The sequence below is a fragment of the Aulonocara sp. 'chitande type north' Nkhata Bay genome, linkage group LG7 (genome assembly GCF_057382095.1).
Source record: "Aulonocara sp. 'chitande type north' Nkhata Bay isolate Kocher_YH1m ecotype deep benthic linkage group LG7, A_spYH_male_GT1.1, whole genome shotgun sequence".
Classification (NCBI taxonomy): domain Eukaryota; kingdom Metazoa; phylum Chordata; class Actinopteri; order Cichliformes; family Cichlidae; genus Aulonocara; species Aulonocara sp. 'chitande type north' Nkhata Bay.
Genome location: NC_141350.1, coordinates 34,878,207 through 34,897,124, shown reverse-complemented (window position 1 = coordinate 34,897,124; position 18,918 = coordinate 34,878,207). Strand labels below are relative to the sequence as shown.

The window sequence follows — 18,918 nt, the reverse complement described above, 5'->3', positions numbered from 1 at the left end:
CCTGGTGTTCCAGTCGACAACAGCTAGAATTACAACCAAACCAATCATAGCTTATTCATGAGGTAGACAACCTTCATGCGCCAGAAAATAGCAACAGAGAAATTGCAGAAAGAGTGTGGATGAGATGAAAGTAGCTGAAAGTAGATACTTCTTCACATACAGACATATATAATGTTTATATTTAATTTATAATTTTAACAACAATTTCACATAATCTATTGCACAATATGAGCAGTTTGTAAAATACTGCAGGAAAGCCTTTTTAAGTCGTTTGCTCTTTTTTCATGGTTGTCTTTCCTTTAACTGACCATATAATCTTTTTATTGACTCATCCTGGTGCATCGGAATGATAGTCTGAATTTCTGGGACTGAGTCATTGATTGCACAAAACAAGCAATTTAAAGACACTGACCTATGAGATTTAGAGTTAAAATCCAGCAAATATGAAAAAGTTCCCATCTGACGCCCTTGGATTCTGCTGATTTTTCTTTTACTTTAGTGAAGGCATCCAAAATGTACCTTTATACAATGAAACATTCATTTTTCAATGTTATAGACCTACACAAAGGTGAATCAAAACTTTGCACTATTTTTCCAGCAGTTTTGAGTAATTATACCATAGCAAGCACAGAAGACAAAAACACATGACATTTTCAGGGTCAAAAAGCACATTTAAGCCCTTTGTAAACTGCAGCCAAAATAATTTTACACCCCCTCCAAGTGTCACTATCTTGCCTACAACAAAACTTGAGCATTAGTGTCATGGGACATAATTTCAGAAGCACAGCTGCACCTTTTGATACCCATGAAGTAGAGTAGCAAAAAGCAGTCTTTTCATAATTCCCTGGAGAAAAACAAAATGTACTTTTTAAGGTTAAAAGGGTCACCGTGTGGGATATGTGGCTATTATAGCATCTGAAAGGTCTCCTTTTTACCTAGGTTTTGATACCAGATTTAGCTTCTCTTCAAGATTCCTTCTGTGCCAAAATAATTTTCCAACAAAGTCATATTTGAAAAATTTGAGATTCTGCTTTCTGAAAAAAAAAAAAAAAAAAAAACTAAAATCAAGCTGCAATCTGAAAAGAGCTGCAATCTGAAATTTCACACAGCTATCTCCTGTACCTATAAGGTCTCAGAAATGCTGGAAGTACAAGTATTTTTTGGGCCTGTAAGACAGAAAACATTCATAGCATGAAGATACAATTTTGTATGCACTCACTGTTTTCTCATGAAATGACCCTGGCTATTTTCCCTACTTTACTAACATAGACTGCGTGATCAAGGGGTGGATCGAATAAATACACACAGTTTAATCAATAATGAAAGCATTATTAGTTTCAGCTCCATTTCACTTTGTATTCCTGACCACATCCATGTGAACGTGAGTGGGAAGAGGAAAAAGCCAGCAGCGTTCCCTCCCGCTGCTCGGAGCTCTTATGTGGCCACCAACAGACAGTGCAGGGCTGGAAACAGCCTGCTACAACATGGCATCAACAGCACTCAGCCAGCCCCTGAGAACATGCAGTGTTCAGCAGAGCACTCACTGAAGAGATCACTAACTGGCTAGAAGGCACTAAAAGAACAGACAGGCCACCACACACTATATACACGAAAACCAGTTCAAGCTCGCAGCTGCCCAGGTCCCTGACCACATCTGTCAGTCTGATTATATTGACATAAGGGTCCATAAAAGCAAGGAAAAAATCCAAAGTGGGAGCACGCTAATAATTGAGTCTGTAAACAATTTACTGTGTCCACTGTACATGGACGTCATTATGCTTTGAGCTAAACGCTAACTCAGACATGTTTTTTGTCACAGCCAAAATCACGACACTCCCGTTACGAAATGTGAATATTAACATCATCATCTCGAAGAAGGACCAAATAGACAGATGGTTTGAGAAAGGAGTGAAGGAGACCACCTGGGAACCAGCTGTAACGCAGTCCAAAAATCCCTTCCAAAGTGTTTCAAACATGAAGCCCCACTCGCGACTTGACCCATGTGACTTGTTCCTGTAGACCATGTTAACCACATACTTGGATAAGCAAAGAAAAACAAGCTTTACATCGCTCCCTAGCGAGGTAGAGCCAATCATGCATCATGAGCAATACAACACAATGCTTGTTTTTAAAAAGCAGCACGTTCATGGACAAAGCCTGGTAATACTGGGATGGTGTTTACTTAATATTAAATGATGTCATGGTGGCACATGCATCCTTCACAGTTATAGTTTATAACTTCCACCATCAAAGATTTACTATAAGGTTAAAGGAAAATGTGAATACTTGATTATGTGTCGAATTAACATTTTGACCTGAGGATTGGACTAGATGAAAAATCAGGTAATAATAATAATATATCCTTACTATACAGAAGCCATCAGCAGTTTCTACCTACTGGTGACAGAAGCTAATTACTAAATTCAAACATAAAGCCAGACACGCCCAAAACAAAAGAAAAGTTAACCCAACATTGCGAGGAAAAACATTTTTAAAATGTGCAAGAAGACCGACATATGACACTCTTAAAATAACATTTAAAAAAGATGAAATGATATATTACATAAAAGCAGGCTCAGAAAAATGTGCTTTAACAAGTGATTTGAAGGACGCCACCGAGTTTGGAGGCAGTATTTCTTCAGGCAGGTCTCTGAAAAGTTGAGGGGCCCAGATGGTAAAAGCAGGGTCACCTTTAGATTGAAGCCTTGACTTCAGGGCTGCACATGAGGTTATAAGGAAGCAAACTCACTCTCATGCAGTCAACATTTCTGCTGTGTAGCTTGGTGGTCACACCCAGACGTGCTGGGTTTTCAAAGTTATGAATGAATGAATGAATGAATGAATGAATACGAACATGTTTCAGGTGACATGAGATATGAGAAGCCAAATCAGACAAACACTATTTAACCCTGGACTTAACCTGAGCCCACAGCTGCAAGTAAAACACAGCAGGTGTATGAAAAACAAGCACAAAGACACAAAACAGTCCATACAAAGCGCACGTGTAACTTCAACAAGTCCATGACTGAAAGACCTACAAGATCAGACAGCAGCACTTTGGCTGCTGTTCAAAGGTAACATTTATTCATGCTGTTGGTTGCGGGGCATAAGCTAAAGTGACCTGTCTTCTGTAGTCTCTGCTGCTATACTTTGAAGCCTCCCATTGTGTTAGCCCGTTGCCTGAGAAGCACATGAAAGGATATCGCAACTTTGAAGTCGACACAAGCTCCGACTCTCGCCCCAACCACTTACTGCTGGGGGCGTGTGTGTGTGTGGGGGGGCAACCGTGAATCAAACATTCAGATAAATAAATGAAAACAACTGGTCTGGCATTGTCTCTCTGGACATCACAGTGGGATTATTGTTCTCAGAGCCTTAGGCCGTGGTTGCCATAGTGTCCACACAGGCACTAAAAGGCCATGGGAGGCTTTAGTCAATAACAGTGACTGGTTATCAAAAAGGGCGTGCCCCCAATTTGGACAAAGGACAGAGATCTAAACGCAAAGCATACCAGGTCTGCTGGATTACCCAGGAGCCAAGGCCTTTAATTTTACCTGTTTTTGTATTATTCCATATTTACTATGTGTTTCTCCTTTGTGTGGATTTTTTTTGGTGTATGTTTTAATTTGTGAACCTTACATCTGAGTATTTGTATGGCCTTGCTGCAAATTAACTCTGTCATCACTTCATAAATTCTAAATGTAAAAGAAGCCACAACCACCAATCCAATGACTGCAGAATTCCTGTGCACAACACATAGTTTTGTAAGTCCTCTAACACAAATGTTAAGTTGTGTTAACTTCACAAATTAGTTTCTTCTACATAAATCTGCTCTATTTCTTACTTTTGTTGCAGAAGTTATCTATAGTACCTATCTACCTAATACTTTACAAGTATGTATTTCATTAATGAAAAGTTGCACACATCTTTATCTATTCAAGCAGGGCAGTACATAAACATATATACAGTGGTTGTTTCTTTAATTTATTGTCTTAGTTTGTCAAACTGGGGAAAGATTTCGAATGCCATTACACACAACGTCATTTCTGCAAACTAACATCTGTAAATATGCAAAGTGGACTTTGTTTTCCTGGCAAACATGCAAACCGCTATCGCGAGTTTGCTCAAAAACTTTTCTGCTGTTTTCCCTCAAATATTTGCTTATTCAACTTTTACAGTGTAGCCATCTTCATGAATATGAAATAACAGATGTAACACTAACACACTGGATCCTACGCTCATCTCACAGTCTTCTCACAGCCTCACAACCATAATCTACTTCTCCTACAACTTTCCGTAGTTTTTACAGTAGCTGGCCCATTGGTGTAGCGAAGATAATGGAAGGTTGTGATAAATGTGTGCATGTTTGTTTCATTTTAAATTACAGCCTTTGATTTTATTTTAATTTATGTTTTCTAGTAAACAATTACTAATAGATTGAAAGTAGCAGGCTGTACTGTATCAGAAGGGTTGATTTTTAGTGTTGACTGCAAAATTTGTCCTTTCCATCTATTTTCCTCCACTTATCCAAGTCCTTCCCAGCTGTCATAGGACAACAGGCACAGTACATGCTGGACAGGTCTCCGATCTATCACAGGCTTCACGCTCACACGCACACCTGTGTTCAGTTTTGTCAGGGACCTATGCAGGCACAGGGAGAACACACAATCCACACCAAATGTACTATTCAACAAATGAAATGCAAAATTAGGCATTAAATCTATTTTATAGACCCAGTACTGTAATATATGTGCATACAGCATGTTAAATATGAGGTAGGGCCTCCTCTGGGCGTGACACAAGCTGCCACCCGTCTCTGCATCAACAGCACAAGTGTCCGAATCCGTTGTTGAGGATTTGCTCTCCGTTCCTGGATGAGTGCCCTGCAGTTGTGCAACATCACTGATTGTAGCTGCCTCTGATCAAGGCATTGTCCTGCCAGTACAGTCACAGGGTGGAGCAGCTCATCTCCACCAAAAACAATCAGATGATAGATGGTGCTGTTGTGGACATGCAGCACTGACATGCATACCAGCATCCAGTATGTCAGCGGCCTGCGATTTATGTTTGTACAAAAGTATTCCTGTGAAAGATATGATGACATCATACATGACTCAACTATGTCATTTTAGTCCCTAGCAGCTTGGTCACCTGAGGGTTAAATTGCATTGATATAATATGAGATTAAGAATGAATGTGGTGAAGATTTTATCTGTGTTTTTATAATTCTCACTTTATAATGGCAAACACTCCAGAAAAGAAAGTGTTTTTCTAAGCAGAGCAGGCTTCCCAACCTTTGTCTTTATGTCACGGACGCTGCTGTGCTCAGCATGTGAGTGTCCGTGTCTGGCTCCTCATCAGGGCTCCGTGTTCCTGAGCAAGCTAGCTCAGTGTTATATTGATTAAGCCTGTGGCAACACAGGCAGATTTATTCTCTTATTAGGAGCTCCTAATGCCTGATCAGGACAGATTAAAGGTCTGCCACTGCCTTCAGCTACACTATCATTTAGACCCTCTCATTAGGATTGGATGGCTGTATCAACATAATTAGCCTGAGGACGAAGCACTGGAACTGTACAACTGGCAGACAACAAACACTGATTCCCAGCATAGTGGGAAAGTGGGAAAATAAGCTATTGACTTATTGATGACATAAGATGATTAACAGAGCATGACTGAAAATATTTTAATTCCAGGGAAAACAGAATTACTTATTTCTCCATATCCTGCAGTACAGCCACAGCCACATCCTGTCAGAATACATCCTACATTAGACTTCAGCCCAAGGAGATCAATAGAAACTACAACCAGTCGCTTTTGACTGATTGCCTGGCATTTTTAATATACATGTTTTATCAATCATTTATGCAGCTGCCACTAACATCCAACTGAAGGAGCATTACGTTTGTTTTTGATTGATTTTTCTTTTTTTTAAACTCTTGCTACACAAACTGCTTTCATTTTATTATCGTTTCATCACCGAGATACTCTTCAAAAATAAATATCAGTGGATGTAAATGCAACACGTTTAAATCAGGGATATTAAAACCACCAGTTTAAGGTAATATATGCACTTACAAATTCACAATACATTTTTTTTTCTTAGTAGCTAGATTTGATTTGATTTGATATTAGTATTTTGATTGGTTTGAGGTTTGGATTTATTTTGCATACTCTCACATGTTTTCATAATTTTTTCAGTTTTCTGATAATTTACTGGACAAATAATTCAAAAAGCATAGGTCTCATCATGTGGGAGAGACGTATTAAAGGTTTCCTTTTTCCTAGATTTTGATATTAGCTTCATCTTCCAGCCGCATGTCAGAATAATTTTCTAATGGCTTGGTTACACTATAGTAAAAGTAGGATGGTAACCTCCATACAGCTGGAAATAATTTGCTGTCAGAGACCAACTGCAAGTAATTGTGGTGACCAACTGGTCACCAAGAGGTTGAACATGTAACACCTTCAACCTCATGGCACCTGCTTTAAATCAGAAAATGACTGCATGTCGCCTGGTGGGAGGCAGTCTGCTTCCAAACAATCAGTCTCTCTACCGTCACACTCAGGGCATTTTCACATGTATAGTTCATTTGCTCTTGTCTCAATCACTTGATGACTTTGTAAACTTGTAGCTTTTTCTCATGGTTTGGTTTCCTTTCACACTGGAAAAAACTGAATACCATGCATCACTATATACCATGTGACAATGTTTAATCTGCTTATTGGTGAGATGTGCCTGCAGCGGGAACAACAAAAGCAAACACAGGAAGAAGATGTGTTCTGGCCCAGTGGATAACCTGGAGAATTTACACCTTTCCTACTATAAACAAACTATTCTGGAGTTCATTTGAAACTAGACCAAGGAGCATAACTATTAAGCCTGCGCCTAGAAGCGTAAGCCATCTGCGATTTATCTCTTTGCTAAAGGAGATTTGAATCAACTGATTGTATTCCCATATGTCCTGCAGAAACTACATTTATGGAGGACTTCCTGTTTCAAACATACGAGGTTCTGGCGGGATTTGTGAATGTGAGAAGTTAATGTGAAATTCTGTGTACGTAGAACAGGTAACTGACTTTGTCTTATTACTATTTTATCATTGTCTTGGCAGACCAAAGTTGCTGCGAGTGGTCAAAGACCTGGTCCCTGTTTTTGAAGCAACCATTTTAAAAGGCACAAAGATCACAAATTCATTGCACAAAATAGTGCTATTTTAGTCAGGTGGGAGGCACCTGACTGTGGATGACCATGTGGAAAAGTAAGAAGTTCAATAGTTTCGTTTGTTTGTTTGTTTGTTTGTTTGTTTGTTTGTTTGTTTGTTTGTTTGTTTGTTTGTTTGTTTGTTTGTTTGTTTTTTAAATCAAAATAGAAGTTGGAGACTTGTTAAAGTTATATAAAAGTAACAAAAAAGAAAAAAAATTATGCACAGTATCAGTTCACATAGGTCTGCAACTAAAGTTAAGCTACAAACTGATAACCTGATGATCAGATCACATGATCTCAAGCAAGCCTACATCAGATGACGGCTCAGCTGACCTAATCAGTGTCAGGTGTCTTGTCACTGAGCCCCACTCTGGTCTAAGCTGGGAGCGTCTTGCGGCTCTTCATTTGATTCTGACTGAAATAAAGTTGATTATTTTACTTGAAAAAACCCCCACATAAGTAGTTAATATTAAGACTTATCTTAATAAACTGATATAATATACGCCCATACAAAAATGTAGAACAGGGATTTTTGTTTTTTTAGTTGATTAACAGGGAATTTTTATGAGTGTATTATTATGATCACTAATTCTTCCCTATATTGACAACACAGAGTGAAGCAGAGGCTTTTTAACACCCAGGTGAGCAGTAAAATCCACTTAATCCTCTTAAATTCATCTAAGAGGGGTGAATATCTGAGGACATGTGGTTAGCCTTCTATCATTTGCCATTAGGATCATTCATCCGATTCCTCCTCCTGTGACCCAGTGATCCATCCAGAGGTGATCTGATTGGTTTCAGATTGATGTGGGCTCAGTTCGAACACCTTCATCCCGCCCCACCCCCGCCTCAACCCAACCCCGGTCCCACAGGGGCGTGTCGAGCAGAAAACAAACAGCGTGTCACACACAAGCTCGCACACACACACACACACACACACACAGAAACCCCCGATTACATCGAAGCACATTATCTACTGAGGTTGCTTGGCAACCAAACGGAGACACACACATCACAACATAATGGCTAATTTGTATCCAGCTGTGTCAGCAACGGGTAGACAAACCTGAAGAGCCATTTCTCTAGCTTTAGTTTCTGGAGCAAAGAAAAGCCCTTCAAATAAAAAGCTTCAGTTTTGATACACTGTAAACAAAAAGCTATTGATTGAAATCAGTGCATAAAAGTTTAAAATGCATAAAAAACATACTTCTTTATGGCTTATTAAGCATAAAGACCAAAACACAATGCAAAAGTGTGATCACCACTGCCATTTTCAGATGCAGATAGTTAAGGATCCCATCAACTGTCTCTGAAGTTAAAGCTATTGTAATGTTTTACAGTCAACCATGGCTAACATGCAGTACTTTTCAACAGTCTTGAGCAATCACTCATTTCCCTATACTATTTAGAACTTAAAAAACAAACAAACAAAAACATACATAAGGACACATAAGATCAGTCTGAGGACAGGTTATAACCACCTGACATATCTTACACTGTAGGTTGGAAATTATGTTTCCCAGGTGAAAAATGACCAGATGACCAGACAGTTCTTCAGCGTCAATCATAACAGGTTTGCAAATGTCAATAATTAATAAATAGCAATGAAAGTAACTTTAAACTACACCGCAGGATACCTTTAAAAACACATGTTGTGCTCTGAGTCTGAGAGACTCTGATTATTAAATATCGTGGCCAATGACATTGAGACCTGCTAAAAAACAGAAGAAGACGTCAGTCGACATGCCTCTGTATGCTCTGATCTTCTAACAGAAACTCTTTGCCTCAACAAGTACAGCAGGGAGAGAATAAATGTAATCATAGATTCTAACTATTTTCCTGATTCTATGCCAAGAGAAGGCAAAAGAAGGTCTGAAATGTGCTCTTTATGGCATGACACGACTGAAAAAGAATAACTGTTCTGAGACGCATGAACCAAATCTGTCATTTGAGCCTCCCTTACCTGCATTGATTCCAGCTGTTGTGTTTTTATTGTCACCTGTCAACACTTACAGCCCTGTTCTGGTTTCCATTTAAAATCCAGCTCAATTTATTCCCTTTATTGACATTTTGAAAAAGCCATTAGCTATCACCGGAGTCCAATCAAAAGCTCATAGAGTACGAATGCCGGACATCATCTCTCTGGGCATGCATTTATTAAAGCAAAACAGGCATTTATCAGCACGTTTCTAATATTGTATGACTGCTGGTTGGGGACATTGTATTGATACTCTAACCTGACAAAAATCAAATATTTGTTCCCTCCTGGGAGTCACTAGTAACCCAGTCAACATGGATCAATATCATATTTGAAAAACTGCAATTTCTCCAATGGCCACATGAGGCTGGTTCCAGAAGTGAGTCATTCCCCACAGTTTCCACATTAAAATGTCCAACTTGTTTAAAACATTCACAACTCATTTACACCTTCATGACAAACGTGTGTATTCAGTTTTTCCATAAATCTGCCTTTTAAATTGCATTTTGTCTTAAATGTATGCATTTGAGAGCATTTCCATTGTCTTTACCTGGCAAAAAAAGGCTTGTTGTGTGATTTGTACTTAAAAGCCCATCAAAGAAATCTGTGCTCCTATTTTCATAGTTCACCTTCTTATATTTTATCTGTACATTACTGACATCTGAGTCTTTCCAGGTTTGCAATCCATGACCCTACTTTTAGACACTGTAACATCCTAACACAGTCAGTTCTGGCTTGCAATGGCGACAATGCTAAAAAAAACTGATGGGCACTTTACAGAATAATGGGTGGAGTCACAGTGGCTACATCTATCTTTCATATGCATTTCAATATCAACATTGATGGGGTTTTCCAAGCTCTGGGTAACATGTTTGTTAGGCTATGATTTCATGTTGAGTTGAGGACACAAGTGCAGATGCATAGAGGCAGGTACAGGTGAACTTAAAGTGAGCTGTTCATTACCAGACCAGTCGTTGAAACAAAAGTCTCAAGGGGAACACTGGAAACAAGGAGCAATCTACACTGGGGAATACAGGCTAATGAAGTATGGAAACAGGTCCAAATGTGGGAGTGGGAACACACCTGAAAGACTGGGGAAAGTAAAACAGTACACTAAACACATGGGACACGGACTACCAGGAAAACAGGAAACCAAACTGAAGGAGACTTGACACAACAGGGACAGAACAGAATTAATGCACTAAGCAAAAAGATACATGAATATAAACTCAAGGAAAACCAAGAATAACAGATTTATATACATTTACCAAAAAAACAACAACCTCTAAATCACTGGGTAACAGAGCCAGGACCATAACAATGTTATCTCAGAGGACTCCAGTGTTCGGATAAATATCTGTGTCCTTATGGTAGAAATACACTTCTTACTGCATTACCAAATCCCCTAATGAAAGATTGTGTCCTACTCGCTTTTAGGTGGAATAATTACAGCAAAATGTTAAACTTTTTAAAATGCGTTTCATAAAAACACTAAATGTTCTGGCACTGAGTGGCTCTAACCACAGGGCACACGATTGTTTACATTGTGCCAGTTTGTGGGTTTTTATTGTGCTCTATAAACAGGAAGTTGGTTAGGACATTAATTCAAGTCGATCTGTTCTGTTCATTTCCAGCTCCAAAACACATTTTACTCATGAACTCTGTTTGAGCAGCTTTGCATTATTCACACTCAGTGATGGGAATAATGGCGTTACAAGTAACGGCGTTACTTTTTTTCACTAACGAGTAATCTAACTAATTACTATTCCTATCGTTACAACGCCGTTACCATTACTAACAAGAAAATGTGGTGGGGTCCCGTTACTATTTTTCAACAAACAGACGGTTGAAGCTGTCTTCAGTTTACAGTATCAGTTGCACGGAAGTAGCTGTAAGTAATCTGGACGCTACAGCTTTGAGCAGCTGCGCGCGGTCCCATGGGTGGCAATCACTTTCTTGCAGACGATCACTTTTTGGCACAACACCTGGAGCTAAGGGGGCAAAACAATCGCACGAGTGCTGCTGTTTGACTGAGGAAGAATAAAGTAGTCGTGGTAAGTCAATCACATGACCACTTCAAGATGACAAAGCAACAAGGTGATATAGTTTTTAACTTGTGTTGATAGGCCACGCAAAACCAGAGTCATGATAAACAATATATACGCGGCGTTTTTTCCTGAATAGTTTTGTCACATTTACTGTCTAAGGACAGCGCAGCAAGCACTCTCTGCTTATGAGCAAAAAAAACAAAACAAAAAAAAAACGCCCTTTCGTGTTGGTGGAGAAATGCACCATGTCGACCAATCAAAAAATGATATGGCAACATGACATTTGGTTGTTTAGGAAGACGGGGAAGTTTTAGGAGTGATGATGATGAGAGAGAGAGAGAGAGAGAGAGAGAGAGAGAGAGAGAGAGAGAGAGGAGGGGGGAGAGAGAGAGAGAGAGAGCTTTGAGATGTGAGATATTTGTTAGGTTTAGCGTGTTTGTAGTGTGTAGTTAATGTGTTGTCTTGTATAGTTAGTGTGTAGTGTTGTGTAGTTAATGTGTTGTCTTGTGTAGTTAGTGTGTAGTGTTGTGTAGTTAATGTGTTGTCTTGTGTAGTTAGTGTGTAGTGTTGTGGATAGTTTTGTGTTGTGTGTCAGAACAATGAGGTGACTGCTGTCTCCAGGTAGAAAAAGGAGTGATACACCTGCTGCTGTCAGACCTGCAGGTATCAGGCTGTGATGTTCTCCTTTATAGTGAACAGAATTTTTTTTTTTGGAGTGGCACAAATAATTTGTGGCATCTTATTGATGCAGAACAGCTGATTGTTATACAAATAGTTTGAAATGGTTATTAAAAAGGGTAAAAGGTAAATGGCTGCAAATAACTTTGTTGTTTGCAAAACTTATACATATGATTTTAAAATTGACAATTTATATTTGCATTTAAAGTTATGAAGTATGATTCATTAAACATGTTTGTGGTTGTTACAGTAAAAATATAACTTTTTTTTACTCGGATTTTATGTTTTCTGTCTGATTTTAGATCAGTTGTGTTAATACAGTATGTCAAAATGAAAACATAACTGTAAATTCAGACACGTGAGGTTGTGCTGAAAAGGATGATGCCAAACAAGGCAAAGTAAATAGTTTTTAAAGCTGAAATGTAGAGGGGAACTCAAAAGTAGTAAAATGGCCAGTTATACCCTGGACCCCAGAGGGTTAAACATTTTTTTTAAAGTAACGCAATAGTTACTTTTCCTAGTAATTAATTACTTTTAGAATATTGTAACTCAGTTACTTCTCTGAAGAAGTGACTAGTAACTATAATTAATTACTTTTTCAAAGTAACTTGCCCAACACTGATCACACTAATCTGCCTTATTATAACAATGCCCCCGCCCCAAGAAACACTCACAAAAAACCCCAAAAACACATAAATACTGTATACTTTACTTTATATATACTGTATAAGACAGACTCTTTGTCCCATAAAGACAACATTTCACCCTTAAAGACAAGCTTTGACATATTAAAGGTGGCTTCCATGTGTAAGCAGCTCAGAAGCACTTTATGATTCATGTCTTTTGAAGAAATAGAGGTAATGACTGACATGTAAACCTGAAGACTAAACTCTTGTATCTGACCACAGTAAAAACAACACCAACTTAGAAACGTATTAATATCCTTACACCCTCTTCCTGTATTACACTGTAAGGACTTCTTACATCATCAAAAGGGAGTACTGTACTGCCCTAAGCTTTGAAATCCTAGCAGTAACTACTCAGTACTATTGGCTTGACCGTGTTCCCTGTCACTGACTCTTCATGGCTCCCCTCTGATGATAAGAAACACAGGCTATTACATCCCTGCAAAGGCCTAGAGCCTCAATGGCTTCCCTGCCGAGAAGCCACCAAGAGCTGCTCAAAAGAGGAAGAAAAGCTTTCAACAATAAAAGCATGTGTCACAGAGCGCCCCACTTAGCTAACAACTTCCAGTGCAGACATGCAATTACATCTGAAACTTATATAAAATGTGAAACATGCAGAATATTGAATATTGTACAGCCTAAGGTGGTATGTCAGCCCCGCATCAAAAGAAGGCAACCTCAAATTGTTAGAAACAAAGATGGAAGCCGCTCTGCGAGGACATGGCGTCTGTATGGTGTTGCCCAGGAACAGTGTTGAACTCAAGGACAAAGGCTAAAACCAGCAAATGCTCACATCACACTCCTTTCACTTCTTTCACAGGCTCGGGTTACTCGTTGAATAACAGACATGCTTGTGGGCACATGATCTAACTGGAAGGAGGTGATTCCACTACACTCCCTCTCAGGGTGCTCACAGATATGCACAAAAGAAACCACTCTTACTGCAATGTTTCCATCTCCAGCTGACACCCAGCGGGCGAGGGACTCACCCCGTGAGGACGACCACGAAGTCCATTACATTCCAGCCATTGCGGAGGTAGGAGCCTTTGTGAAATGCGAAGCCCAGGGCGATGATCTTAATGGCGGCCTCAAAACAGAATATTCCAATAAAGTAGGGCTCTGTGTCGTCCTGCAGAAAGACAGAGAGAATCAGAGAGGGGATGAGACCAGCAGAAGAATATCTTTTTGTTGGAGGTAGGAGAGTGTTTACTGAAGCATTAAGTCAAAGAGCAGGGGGTGAATAAAAGACAGGGAAAAAACTTCTTTCACTTTTTATGCCGGCATGAGCAGAAATGCAGGAATTGAAGCTCTCTTTTGGATGAAAAGACAGTAAATACTGGGAAAACAAATATCCACAAACGCAGGATGATCGTATGGGGGTATTGTAAATTAATGGCGCCCCAGGCGTGCACATTTAATGCATTCAAACAAAAAAATTTAGCTTCAAGTGAATGGAGACAACTACATGTGCAAACAAAAAATTGTCACATTAAATATCATCAGTGCTGCGTGACTCCAAAAAAAGGGCAACCTCTGCTGAGGCCATGCAACAGGGCACTTTAAATGGAATAGAGGGCCTTTCTGTCTCACCAGTGAGGTAACAAAACCAAAACTAGAGGTCAGGTAGAGTATCTGGCACTAAGAAATGGCCACTTAGGCTGACCAGAGAGGCATTTGAGATACTTAGCCTGATAGGGCAGCAACAACAAAGGCACTTGGCCATTTCTTGTATGACATAAGAGAAAAATAGGGAAGGGAAATCTTGCTGCGATTATGTTGGTAGATGGGCAGAAAGAGGAAAAGGTGAGGTGGGGACTGACCAGAAGGTCACTTAAAGTACTCGTGTAGCATTTGAGGTTCCTAATAAAGAATCAGATCCAACTGAAAGGAGTCTGAGTGCTTTATTTGCCCTTATTGTGTAAAATACAAGGCAAATGAAAGGCACCTTCTTAAGATCCTAACCACAGACTGTATATAAAAGATGGATGTAGCCACTATAATGTCATTGAATGGTTTGCATGGTGATTTGGAGCCAGACATAAGAGATGGATGGATGTCGCTGAGAAACTCTCATACAGTTTTTACTTGTGACTTATGAAGCTGCTAGAAAGCACAGCCTTGTTCTTTGTCTCTACTCTTATTGTGATGAACATTTACAAAAAGAAACATCCTGATATGTTTACAACCAGCTATTGAAGCAACAACCACATCAGAAAGGTGTTTACTGAGATCATGGATCATGTAATGAGCAGCTGAGCCATTTTTCCATAGATATCTACAGAGCTGCCCCCTGCTAACCATGAGAAAAAATTCAGGTATAAGACCTCAGATTAAAGACTTTTAAGTTACGTGAGTCTTTTATAGACAGTCATTGAAGGTTAGTTGGGCACAAGCATGGCATTAGAAACTTCCAGGGAAGAACTTGACCCAACCAGAAAAGAGGTTGGACTGTTCAAATGCCCTGCTCATGTGTCATGGGAAAATATAAGCAACCAACCAGGTTTTTAAGGTGTCAGCTAGAAGTGCCAAACACTGGAGCATTTGGACAGTCAAACTGGTGCTTAGAGCAACAACAGGAACACAAAAATGAAGCATCGCACTGGCAGGCAGGAGCAATTACAATAATTGGAGATAGCAGGGCCAAAAAGTCAGTTGGACCAACAAATAGGGCCAGTGGTCAGAACACATTGGAGCACATGGAAAGGCATTTAAGAGGCCCTGTGGCGTGACAGCCCATTCTTATTTCCTGGGTGTCAAATGCTGCCATTCTGTCACAGCTGCTGGAATCTCTCAGACACGAGGTCATGACGTGCTGGGATATAACCATAGTCACACTGGTTTCACATCCAGCTGGTCAATTATACATGTTTGTAAATAGCAGCTTAATGTCACACGTAAATGCACTTCATTTTTCAGCATGCTTCACTAATGCTGTGTATTATTAACCTAAACTAGGGGTGTCGAACATAAGACCAGCTTGCTAGAAATGCTGAAAGATTTCTTTCTTTCATACGGCAGCATGTCAATGTCATGTGAAAAGAGGTAATGTTGACATTGGACTTCCTTTTTCTCATAAGATATCTCAGGAATTAAATGCTACAACACCGTGAACTGTTAAACTCCTTTAGATGAACAGAAAGGGCCGTTTCACTGGTCCGGCCCTCTTAAGATGAAAGCAGGCTGTATAAGTCACAACACTATGACTTTTTCCTAAACCTCACCACGCAGTTTAGCCTTCTACTTTCACAAAATAAGTGTAAGTACAAAGTGAAGGAAAAGGAAACGAATCAGTAAGTGAAAACAAAGCAAATCAAACTGGGAAGCACAAAGTTCCCAAACAGGACACACACTGAGCACTGAACTTTAGGAGACGGCGATTATCTCCTGACATCTAACGCTGCTGTTGCACAATGGCTGTAAGGGACGCCTGGGATGAGAACGTGCTCCGACACGGGCCAAATGTTTGCACTCACATGGCAACACGTATGACTGGGCAGTTTATGTGAGCACTGCACTACTCTCGAACCATGTCAAACAAGCAGCTCTGGGTCACAGTGGAATAATTTGCACTACGTGGTTGAGCTAACCCTAGGATGTGCTGCAAGTAAAGGAGCTAGCTCTGGCCTGTGTGGCAGGACACTCTTTGCCTTTGCCTCCCCATTAATATCTCAGAGAGCCTGAAGCGACGCACAGGGCACGAGCAGAGGATATCTCACGCCTACACTTTGCCTTCTCTCCCCCCTCCATTTTTTGTATCTCTCTCTCTTGCTCCCAGCATGCTACAAGCTGACAGACAGTGCCCCCAACCCCCAGCCTCACCCAGCCTCCAACGTAAATAATCACATAAAAGCAGTGTGACAGGCCCGTGCACTATAAGAAGGGTGACCTTTTCTATACCCCCTGAGTGAGTACAGGGAGCACATGATATAGATATGTTGGATGAGAGTTACTGAGGTGGTGGAACAAGAATGGGTTGGGGTTTTTTATAATTGAGGAACAAATTAGTGGCTTCTAGGCTATTAATTATAATAATTCCAGTGCCCTATAAAAGGACAATAATCATACATAAAGAAATTGAAATCTTTACATACATAGCAGGAGGAATTTTGGGAATCATAAAGAAAAGCCTTCTGAAAACAGCTAAAGAATCCTCTGCGGATCATGGCATTAAAGCCCTGCAATGGATGTGATGTACTCTCACTGAATAGCTTCTATCATCACTTCCACTTACAGCATGCCTGCTGGTCTATTGACAGAGCTTCATAAACAACAACAAAAGAAAAACCTGATCCCTTGTTCTAATTAAAAGGCATCTTGTTGCATTACATCCTCGAGGTGGAGGAGGCAGCGAGAGGATGCTTGTTTTCCTTCTTTGTGTAACCACTCTAATCACTTCCTCGTGCGCGTCTTCGCTGCTGAATTAGCATCACGACCATCAACAGCAGCAAGGTGGATGAATATGTGAGGAATTCTTTGACATTTTCCACATCAAGCTGTTGCTCTTCGTAGCGCTCTTTGCCTTGCTATTTTTAAGGCTAAATTCCCCTTCGGCCACAGCACCCTCAAACTCAAGAGGAACAAGGTGCTGGAGCATGCAGCTTTGCATGCACAATTTCTGTCCCCGGCATATATCACACTTGACCTCGCTGTGCAGCAGTCTCTTTTGTTTCTCGTGTCTCTTTTGACTGGTCAGCAGTGCGACGTGACCGTCAGAGTTCAAATGCTGGTTTAAATTGCATATGTGAGAATGGCAGCAGGAGTTGTGATAGGATGAGGAAGAAGAAGAAGAAGGGTGGAAAAACAACCAGTCACAGCTAAACACACCAAATAAACAAAAGTAATTAAGCAAGTGCAGATCAATATTTGGAAAGATGCTAATTAACTAGTTGCTTACTCTTATTGATAGCTTATTGTGCAGGATCATTTATTAGACCATAATGAAGAGCTTTGTCTTAATCAATAACCACCTGATAACCATTTATGATGTTCAGTAGGATATATTATTTCAGCATTTTTCTGCCTTTCCTTCTGGGATGCTCACTTTAGGGTTCATCACAGCAGGCCATTTGCCTCCTCTGTCCTCCTTCACTACATATGTGACCCTCGTCTGTGGTCTTTTTCTTTTCCTCTTGCCTGGCAGCTCCATCTTCAACACCCTCTGATTTCCACTCTCCCTCATCTGCACATCCAAACCATCTTAGCCTTGCCCCTCTTCCTTCTCCAAACTGCTCAGCCCGAGCTGTCCCCCTGATGTATTTGTTTCTAATCCAATCCCTCTTGCTCTGTCTTTCAACAAGGACTAACTGTTGCATTTTGAAAACATTGGTTATCGCTGTTTTCTGATACAGCTCAGTTTCCACAAACCTGCACTGCTCCTCCTAAGGCTACAGGGAACTGCTGAGTTTCTCACTCGTGATTTAATTTCTCTTTTTTTCCACATGATTGCAGAACTATCTCACTGTGGGTGTTACTTTCCTCAATTTAACATATTGCCACTTTTAGTGAATTTGTTCTTTCACTGAATCTGACTGGAAACTGTGCCTCTCAATAAGAAGAGGAGCTGCTAACTGCAGTAGTAGTGTGCCATGGTGAATTTCGAAAGTGTGAAGGAGGTTATTAAAGTGTCAAATACAAGTGAAGGAATCACTTTTGATGTTTACCACAAGAATGGACTTATATTTGTTAATAAGGATTGTAGTAGTGCCACGAAAGGCCAATACTGAGCATGCATAAATACGTAAAACCAATAAGCAGTAAACTGGAGATTAATAAGTGTCGAATAATTAGCAATTAGTAAATGTGTGCACTTAAAATAAAGTGTTGCCCAATATTTTTGTAAATCTGGCACCTCCGGGGAAGGGACAGAAAATCAACGTGTGAGGGATGCGACCTTAAAGAGATGGACTTACCAGGCGCTCTGACATGGGCGTCTTGTCACCGGCAGGTAGATGCTGCTCCAGGGCCAAGACGATGCAGTTGGCGATAATTGTGGCCAGGATCATGTACTCAAATGGAGTGTGCAGAGTTAAGGAGTAGTTATAAATGATGTCACATGTATTTCATTTCAGTATGTCTGCAAACCTTCTTAGCACTGATAAACTACTTTATACTGATGAATAAACATCACATTTTTGTAACTCATCTATTCTAATGGAATAAGGAAGCAGATTCATGGCGGTTGCACAGGAATAATCCTGCATGCCCCTGTGCTAAACTTGAATTTAGATGCATTCTGTCCAACTAAGCATAAATTTTCCATCAAGCTCTGGTTGAAGGCCTTTTGTGGAAAGAAAGCATCCTATACATGTGCTCATGATCCTT

The 18,918-nt window shown here is 40.1% G+C and overlaps 1 protein-coding gene across 6 annotated transcripts in view; it reads right to left on the bottom strand.

The window, feature by feature from the left end:
• Positions 1-18,612, bottom strand: part of LOC147325606 (putative voltage-dependent N-type calcium channel subunit alpha-1B) — a 217,353-nt gene extending 198,741 nt beyond the window's left edge. For 5 of the 6 annotated variants that reach the window (XM_086300176.1, XM_086300179.1, XM_086300177.1 and 2 more), the window contains exons 1-2: positions 18,507-18,607; positions 13,587-13,726 (exon numbers count right to left, since the gene is read on the bottom strand). In XM_086300176.1, coding sequence (XP_086156302.1) covers positions 13,587-13,726; positions 18,507-18,599 — 233 coding nt within the window. In that variant the 5' untranslated portion in view covers positions 18,600-18,607. Of the gene's footprint in view, positions 1-13,586; positions 13,727-18,506 lie in introns of all 6 variants that reach the window. The other variant, XM_086300181.1, reaches the window with a different exon arrangement.
• Positions 18,613-18,918: the final 306 nt, after the last annotated feature.